The following is a 9823-nucleotide window of genomic DNA, read 5'->3' on the forward strand; positions in this document are numbered from 1 at the left end:
TCGGCCTAAATGTTATCACCTGTTCCTTGTGACATTGTCAATCTGGCTAGATTGCTCTCTCCCTGCTTCATTTCACAAAGGGGTGGGGCACCAACTTCCTGTTATTACGAGAACTGACACATGATATTTTACTTCAGAAACCTAACTGATCAAACTAATTTGTTTGCTATATATATGTGTGTGTGTATATGTGTATATATATATGTGCAATTTTAATGTGATATATTCACACCGGTTTACGAAATTCTTATAATGACTATTTATACACACCCAAAACATTATTTAATATTTATTTATACTTCTAGTGAGAGTATTTCATACTTTTCAGAGCATCTGTATATCCTCTTCTGGAACCGAGCCCTCATATCAACTCCATGATGTAGGCCTTGCGGAGATGATGATCTCTGGTGATTTGCCGAAAGATCCAGAGCCAGCAGAGCTGCAATCGCGGTTCAGATCTCCTGTAATGCTACTTCAGTCTTTTATTTCATATCCTTTGAGTCAAAGCTATAATAGAAACTGATTTTGCTTCATTGCAGATGCTTTAGTTTCTTTTGTTGACAGCATGGAAGTATGAGTCTCTGTCACATACATACCCACAGTGACCGCTACGCAGGCGTGAGAAAATCAGGAGCTTTTAGACGAGTGTGCAGTAATCGGCATGTACACATCACCTGGGATTTGTTAAGATTTTCGTTCAGTAGGTCTGGGGTGGGAGCTGAGGGTCTGCATTTCTAAGCCCTGGCTGCTGCCAGTTCATAGCCACACTGTGAAGAGCCATGATTAGATAAGCTGTGAAGTGAAAGAGGTAAATGTGTGATGAGGAGAAGAATTTTGTTCTTGTGTTATTTTGTTTTGTTTATGTGGGGAGTGATGAACCCACGACAGAGGCACTGTAGTAATTTCGGCCACCTCTAGCTAGTCCTCTGACTTGCCACCTCCACCCACCCCACCACAAAGCACATGTGCTCACACTACCTGCATGTTTTTTTCACTTGATCGGGTTGTTCACAGTCTTCTGTGTACCCCAGAAGATATTCTTTTGAATTAATAAGCATTGTTCACTTTAAAAATTATTTTTTATTTTCAATTGTAGTAAAATATACATAACATAGAAGTTGCCATCTTAATTGTTTTTGTTTTGTTTTCTTTTTTTTTTTTTTTCGCTACGTGGGCCTCTCACTGTTGTGTCCTCTCCCGTTGCGGAGCACAGGCTCCGGACGCGCAGGCTCAGCGGCCATGGCTCACGGGCCCAGCCGCTCCGCGGCATGTGGGATCTTCCCGGACCGGGGCATGAACCCGTGTCCCCTGCATCGGCAGGCGGACTCTCAACCACTGTGCCACCAGGGAAGCCCTTAATTGTTTTTAAGTGTACAGTTTCATAGTATTAAGAGTATACACATTGCCATACAACCAATCTCCAGAAAGTGTTCACCTTGCAAAATCGAAACTCTGTACCCATTAAACAACTCCCCATTTCCCCCTCCTCCTAACCTCTGGAAACCACCATTCTATGCATTCTCCTTCAAAGGTGCAATTATCTCAAAGAAATGTCCTACTTGCCCTTCATATGTTTGTGGTACAAATGAAGGAGCACAGATTTGGAGTCAGAAGTGATGCCAAACCTAATATCCTAGCTCCGTGTGCCAGGCTGTCTCCTAAACCTCATTCTGCATTTGCAAAATGGTGGAATTTCTTCCCTATTACCTCACAGAGCTGTTGTGAAGATCAAATGATATACTAAATGCATTTAACATTTTTGCATACCCTATAGTGCTACACAAATGTTATGTTCTTATTGTGATTAGTGCCCAGAGCATATTCTCTGAAGGAGTAGCAGTTTTGAAAGGGATAGTGGGAACAGCCTGTTTGAGATGAGAGATCTTTAAAGGGGTGGGATGCTCTGGTGAGATGCAGGGAAAAAAGATATGTCTGTAGGATTGGGGGCTAATCAATGACACCTCTCCCCTCTGTATGTGAGTTGGGAAACCAGTCTGAGAGAGAGAGAGAGATGTAGGAGCCAGACAGATGGATGTGATAATGTTACCTTTGTTATTGGTAAAACAGTTTAGAGAAATTGCCTTAGGTCTGTGAGCAGGGGGTCCCACTAATATTTCATTGCTGTATTCAGTGTACTTACTCTCTTGGTCACTGGCGAAGCTAGACAATTCAGGATTTCCCTGTGAGGACAGTCTCCTTTATCTCATTTCAGAAAACAAACCTGGACATCAATGCAGATCCTAAAGTGACTCCAATGGGACTAAAAACACACATGCCAGTTCCTTCTTCCAAACCCCTAGGGTAGAGTGATTGAGGGATGATGAGAAAGACCAGGAATGTTAGGCTATGGAGTTCCTCCCTATGAAATCATGAAGTTAAGCAAAGCTCATTTCCTTCCAACACCACGATCACCACCATCACACACCCGTCCCAACCACCCCCAGATACCAAGAGATGGGAGAACAGTAAGGTCCATGGAAAATTTGTCCCTAGCATTGACCATTGCCCAGAAAGGAGAAAGGAAGCTACTTTCTTTCTTATTCTTCATCCAAATGTTTTCCTAATTCTAGGACTTAGAGCTTAGTCTAAAACCATCAAATCTGTACTTTAGATATAATATGCCTTAGCTTTGTGCTTATTTGTAAGCTGGAGTGAAAAATTAAAGACCAGTTCTAAAACTGTTTCAACTGGAACAACCAACTTACAAACTTGTGGACATTAGCAGCCTACTGGTAAATTGTGCACTGCAAGGTTTAACCAATTTTATAGATCTAAATTATCATAATGGAGAAAGAAAACCAAGGAGACAGTATATAGTTATTCTATCCTCAGATCCAGAGTTGGATATAAGTGTTATTATTGGCTATTGGTTAGTAATTCAGTCTCAATGTCGTTTCATGTTTATTTTACCCATTTTCATTTTACTATGAGAAGTTTCTACAACTAAAACAAAAAGGGACAACATAATTCGAGTATGGGTCCCTGGTTAGTTTACTGACTGCACAAAATAGTCCTTATGTCTCTTGAATTCAGTAAAATATTAGGTTTTTGAGTCAGTATTGAACCAAATACACATTTTGGCAGAATTTACTCTGCAGCCTCCAATTTGAATTATGAATACTTTCATCCAGTAGTAGCCTGTCCATATTTGTTCATTTTTTAGCTTCCCTAGAGATCAAAAAGAAATTTTGTTTTCTCAGAAAGCAATTAGTAACAGCTGCTTCCTAGACACAGCTCTGTATCAGGGAGAACCACTATCTCCCGCAGAGTAAAACCTTAAAGAAAGACAGTGGTTTAGATTCAGTCAAGCAATGGAGCCAGAAAGCATTGATAACTCACTCCTTCAAAAAAATACACCAATTTCAAGTTGTTTAATTGAGCTATGTTAGTATCATTTAAAGGTACTTTTCAGCAAAAGTGGGAAGGCTTGGTCAATTTGCATTTTAAAGGAGCAGCTAAAATCATTCCCTATCTCCACCCCAAATTCAAGCAAAAATGGATCACCAGATGATATTGTTCTGTTTTGGGACAAAAACCCCACACTGATTAGGCATACTGCTATGTTTTCTCTAAAGAGAAAAAATACATTGAAAAACAAGTCCAATTGCTTATATTGCTCTTCTGATAAATCATTTTCAATTTCAACACACAAACTTAGGGCAAGCAATTCATACTACTCAGAAACAAAGAGGAAAACTTGAAACAATGTTCCCTTTTGTGGAAAAAAACATTGAGTGTAACAGTCTGTCAGGCCTGGACTAAATTAGAAAACATTGACAGTTATAGTTGTGATACATTTATTTGTATAATGCTCAAATCTCTCTCTCTCTAAAGCCCTATTAAAAATGGATGTCTAAGATGATGTTTTCCATTTATTATGAAAATGACTTTTCATCAGACACCAGAAGCAAAACCAGAATTCTATTCTTTAAAATAAACAAACATTCTTAGTATTTATTGAAACTATTTTTAAAATCTGATTGTTTAGATTTTTACTGTAATTCCAACTCCTAAAACCATATTCATGACTAACTAACAAAAGTCTTTTTGTCAGATTTCTGGAATGTACAGTATTGATGCAGCTCAAGCCATGGCCTTCGATTGTTGTTACCATGACAGTACAACTGACACGGACCAGACATCCTTTTCTCTACACTCAGAAGAGGACTCCATGCAAGAAAGATGCACAGGCAACCTCAGCACAGATTCACCTCTGATAAAGAGAAGAAAATCACTAGGAGGGCAGGTTGGTAGAATCATTCTGGAGAACAACCATGTCATTGACACCTATTCAAGGATTTTATTTCCCATTGTGTACATTACATTTAATTTGTTTTACTGGAGTATTTACGTGTGAAGAGGAAAGCCCAGTTGATAAAATTTGTTTTGGAGTCAGATTATGTTAAAAACAACAATAAAAACCACCAACTCTTAACTATAAATTGAATGGTACTAGACTACACTGGAGTCAGCCAGTCACTTCTCTTGGCCCAAAGAAGATTTGAAAGTTAACTGATTCACATCTAGGAAAGAGTTTAAGGTCTTAGGAGAATTTGGCTCCATCAATGAGAGTCGACATTCTGCTTGCATCCCCCACGCCAGAAGCTGCCTTAAAGACACAGCCTTGCGATAGTAAGGGGTTACTGAGACATCTGGACCATATACAGAGAGAGAGAAAGCAAGTCAGAGAGACAGAGACAGAGAGCGCTGCCCGGCTGCAGTCTTTATTGTTGGCTAATCATTTTTCTACAAGGAGTTGCAAATTAAATGGAGAACGTGACTACATTTCAGAAGCCGTGTGGCTGACAGGGTCCTGGTGCTCTGTCCTGGTATCAGGCCTGAGTCTCTGAGGTGGGAGAGCCGAGTTCAGGACATTGGACCACCAGAGACCTCCCGGCCCCATGTAATATCAACCGGCGGGAGCTCTCCCAGAGATCTCCATCTCAATGCTAAGACCCAGCTCCACCCAACGACCAGCAAGCTCCAGTGTTGGATGCCCCATGCCAAACAACTAGCAAGACAGGAACACAACGCCACCCATTAGCAGAGAGGCTGCCTAAAATCATACTAAGTTCACAGACACCCCAAAACACAGCACTGGATGCAGCCCTGCCCATCAGAAAGACAAGATCCAGCCCCACCCACCAGAACACAGGCACCAGTCCCCTCCACCAGGAAGCCTACACAAGCCCCTGAACCAAATTTACCCACTGGAGGCAGACACCAAAAACAATGGAAACTACGAACCTGCACCCTGTGAAAAGGAGACCCCAAACACAGAAAGTAAGCAAAATGGGAAGACAGAGAAATATGCAGCAGATAAAGAAGAAAGGTAAAAACCCACCAGACCAAACAAATGAAGAGGAAACAGGCAGTCTATCTGAAAAAGAAGTCAGAGTAATGATAGTAAAGATGATCCCAAATCTTGGAAATAGAATGGAGAAAATATAAGAAAGTATTAAAAAAAGACCTAGAAGAAATAAAGAGCAAACAAACAATAATGAACAACATAATAAATGCAATTTAAAATTCTCTAGAAGGAATCAAAAACAGAATAACTGAGGCAGAAGAACAGATAAGTGATCTGGAAGATAAAATAGTGGAAATAACTACTACAGAGCAGAATAAAGAAAAAAGAATGAAAAGAATTGAGGACAGCCTCAGATTCCTCTGGGACAACATTAATCGCACCAACATTAGAAACATAGGGGTCCCAGAAGAAGAGAGAAAGAAAGTGTCTGAGAAAATATTTGAAGAGATTTTAGTTGAAAACTTCCCTAACGTGGGAAAGGAAATAGTGGATCAAGTCCAGGAAATGCAGAGAGTCCCATATAGGATAAATCCAAGGAGAAACATACCAAGACACATATTAATCAAATTATCAAAAATTAAACACAAAGAAAAAATATTAAAAGCAGCAAGGGAAAAGCGACAAATAATATACAAGGGAATCCCCATAAAGTTAACAACTGATCTTTCAGCAGAAGCTCTACAAGCCAGAAGGGAGTGGCAGGAAATATTTAAAGTGATGAAAGGGAAAAACCTACAAACAAGATTACTCTACCCAGCAAGGATCTCATTCTGATTTGAAGGAAAATTAAAACCTTTACAGACAAGCAAAAGTTAAGAGAACTCAGCACCACCAAACCAGCTTAACAACAAACGCTAAAGGAACTTCTCTAGGCAGGAAACACAAGAGAAGGAAAAGACCTACAAAAACAAACACAAAACAATTAAGAAAATGGTAATAGGAACATATATCGACAATTACCTTAAATGTAAATGGATTAAATGCTCTAACCAAAAGACACAGACTGGCTGAATGAATACAAAAACAAAACCCGTATATATGCTGTCTACAAGAGACCCACTTCAGACCTAGGGACACATAGAAACTGAAAGTGAGGGGATGGAAAAAGATATTCCATGTAAATGCAAATCAAAAGAAAGCTGGAGTAGCAATTCTCATATCAGACAAAATAGACTTTAAAGACTGTTATAAGAGACAAAGAAGGATACTACATAATGATCAAGGGATCAATCCAAGAAGAAGATATAACAATTGTAAATATTTATGCATCCAGCATAGGAGCACCTCAATACATAAGGCAAATGCTAACAGCCAAAAAAGGAGAAGTCGACAGTAACACAATAATACTAAGGGACTTTAACACCCCACTTTCACCAATGGACAGATCATCCAAAATGAAAATAAATAAGGATACACAAGCTTTAAATGATACATTAAAAAGATGGACTTAATTGATATTTATACGATATTCCATCCAAAAACAACAGAATACACTTTCTTCTCAAGTGCTCATTGAACATTCTCCAGGATAGATCATATCCTGGGTCACAAATTAAGCCATGGTAAATTTAAGAAAATTGAAATCATATCCAGTATCTTTCCCAACTACAACGCTGAGACTAGATATCAATTACAGGAAAAAATCTGTGAAAAATACAAACACATGGAGGCTAAATGATACGCTACTAAATAACCAAGAGGTCACTGAAGAAATCAAAGAGGAAATCAAAAGATACCTAGAAACAAATGACAATGAAGACACGATGACCCAAAACCTATGGGATGCAGCAAAAGCGTTTCTAAGGGGGAAGTTTATAGGAATACAACCCTATCTAAAGAAACAATAAAAATCTCTAATAAACAATCTAACCTTACATCTAAAGCAATTAGAGAAAGAAGAACAAAAAACCCCCCAAAGTTAGCAAAAAGAAAGAAATCATAAAGATCAGATCAGAAATAAACAAAAAAGAAACAAAGGAAATGATAGCAAAGATCAATAAAACTAAAAGCTGTTTCTTTGAGAAGATAAACAAAATTGATAAACCACTAGCCAGACTCATCTAGAAAAAAAGCAGAAGACTCAAATCAAAGAATTAGAAATTTAAAAGGAGAAGTAACAACTGATCCTGCAGAAATACAAAGAAACATGAGGGACTACTGCAAGCAACTCTATGCCAATAAAATGGACAACCTGGAAAAATTGGACAAATTCTTAGAAAACCACAAACTTCCAAGACTGAACCAGGAAGAAATAGAAAATATGAACAACTAATCACAAGCACTGAAATTGAAACTGTGATTAAAAGTCTTCCAACAGGGCTTCCCTGGTGGCGCAGTGGTTGAGGGTCTGCCTGCCGATGCATGGGACGTGGGTTCGTGCCCTGGTCCGGGAGGATCCCACATGCTGTGGAGTGGCTGGGCCCATGAGCCGTGGACGCAGAGCCTGCGCATCTGGAGCCTGTGCTCCACAACGGGAGAGGCCGCGGCAGTGGGAGGCCCGTGTACCGCCAAAAAAAAAAAAAAGAATAAAAATCTTCCAACAAACAAAAACCCAGGACCAGATGGCTTCACAGGTAAATTCTATCAAACATTTAGAGAAGAGCTAACACCTATCCTTCTCAAACTCTTCCAAAATATAGCAGAGGGAGGAACACTCCCAAACTCATTCTACGAGGCCACCATCACCCTGATACCAAAACCAGACAAAGATGTCACAAAAAAAGAAAACTACAAACCAATATCACTGATGAACATAGATGCAAAAGTCCTCTACAAAATACTAGCAAAGAGCATCCAACAGCACATTAAAAGGATCATATACCATGATCAAGTGGGGTTTATCCCAGGAAGCAAGGATTCTTCAATATACACAAATCAACCAATGTGATACAACATATTAACAAACTGAAGGATAAAAACCATTTGATCCTCTCAATAAATGCAGAAAATGCTTTTGACAAAATTCAACACCATTTATGATAATCATAGAGGGAACTTACCTCAACATAATAAAGGCCATATATGACAAACACACAGCCAACATCGTTCTTCATGGTGAAAAACTGAAACTATTTCTTCTAAAATCAGGAACAAGACAAGGGTGTCCACTCTCACCACTATTATTCAAAATAGTTTTGGAAGTTGAAGCCACCACAATCAGAGAAGAAAAAGAAATAAAAGGAAGCCAAATTGGAAAAGAAGAAGTAAAGCTGTCACTGTTTGCAGATGACATGACACTATACATAGAGAATCCTAAAGATGTTTCCAGAAAACTACTAGAGCTAATCAATGAATTTGGTAAAGTAGCAGGATACAAAATTAATGCACAGAAATCTCTTGCATTCCTATACACTAATGATGAAAAATCTGAAAGAGAAATTAAGGAAACACTCCCATTTACCATTGCAAAAAAAAGAATAAAATACCTAGGAATAAATCTACTTAAGGAGAAAAAAGACCTGTATGCAGAAAACTATAAGACACTGATGAAACAAATTAAAGATGATACAAACAGATGGAGAGATACACCATGTTCTTGGATTGGAAGAATCAACATTGTGAAAATGACTCTACTACCCAAAGCAATCTACAGATTCAATGCAATCCCTATCAAACTACCACTGGCATTTTTCACAGAACTAGAACAAAAAATTTCACAATTTGTATGGAAACACAAAAGACCCAGAATAGCCAAAGCAATCTTGAGAAAGAAAAACGGAGCTGGAGGAATCAGCTCCCAGACCACAGACTATACTACAAAGCTACAGTAATCAAGACAGTATGGTACTGGCACAAAAGCAGAAATATAGATCAATTGAACAGGATAGAAAGCCCAGAGATAAACCCACACACATATGGTCACCTTATCTTTGATAAAGGAGGCAAGAATGTACAATGGAGAAAATACAGCTTCTTCAATAAGTGGTGCTGGGAAAACTGGACAGCTACATGTAAAAGAATAAAATTAGAACACTCCGTAACACCATACACAAAAATAAACTCAAAATGGATTAAACAGCTAAATGTAAGGCCAGAAACTATCAAACTCTTAGAGGAAAACATAGGAAGAACACTTTATGACATAAATCACAGCAATATCCTCTTTGACCCATCTCCTAGAGAAATGGAAACACAAACAAATAAATGGGACCTAATGAAACTTAAAAGCTTTTGCACAGCAAAGGAAACCATAAACAAGACGAAAAGATAACCCTCAGAATGGGAAAAAATATTTGCAAACGAAGCAACTGGCAAAGGATTTATGTCCAAAATATACAAGCAACTCATGCAGCTCAATATCAAAAAATCAAACAATCCAATCCAAAAATGGGCAGAAGACCTAAATAGACATTTCTCCAAAGAAGATATACAGATTGCCAACAAACACATGAAAGGATGCTCAACATCACTAATCATTAGAGAAGTGCAAATCAAAACTACAATGAGGTATCACCTCACACCAGTCAGAATGGCCATCATCAAAAAATCTACAAACAATAAATGCTGGAGAGG

At 38.6% G+C, this 9823-nt stretch overlaps 1 protein-coding gene across 1 annotated transcript in view; it reads left to right on the forward strand.

The window, feature by feature from the left end:
• Nucleotides 1–4995, forward strand: part of GABRR3 (gamma-aminobutyric acid type A receptor subunit rho3) — a gene marked incomplete at its 5' end in the record, with an annotated part of 32271 nt that extends 27276 nt beyond the window's left edge. The window contains 1 exon segment of the mRNA XM_079921443.1: nucleotides 4055–4995. Coding sequence (XP_079777569.1) covers nucleotides 4055–4357 — 303 coding nt within the window. The 3' untranslated portion in view covers nucleotides 4358–4995.
• Nucleotides 4996–9823: the final 4828 nt, after the last annotated feature.

The sequence above is a fragment of the Stenella coeruleoalba genome, assembly GCF_951394435.1.
Source record: "Stenella coeruleoalba genome assembly, chromosome: 5".
In the NCBI taxonomy this organism is placed as follows: Eukaryota; Metazoa; Chordata; class Mammalia; order Artiodactyla; family Delphinidae; genus Stenella; species Stenella coeruleoalba.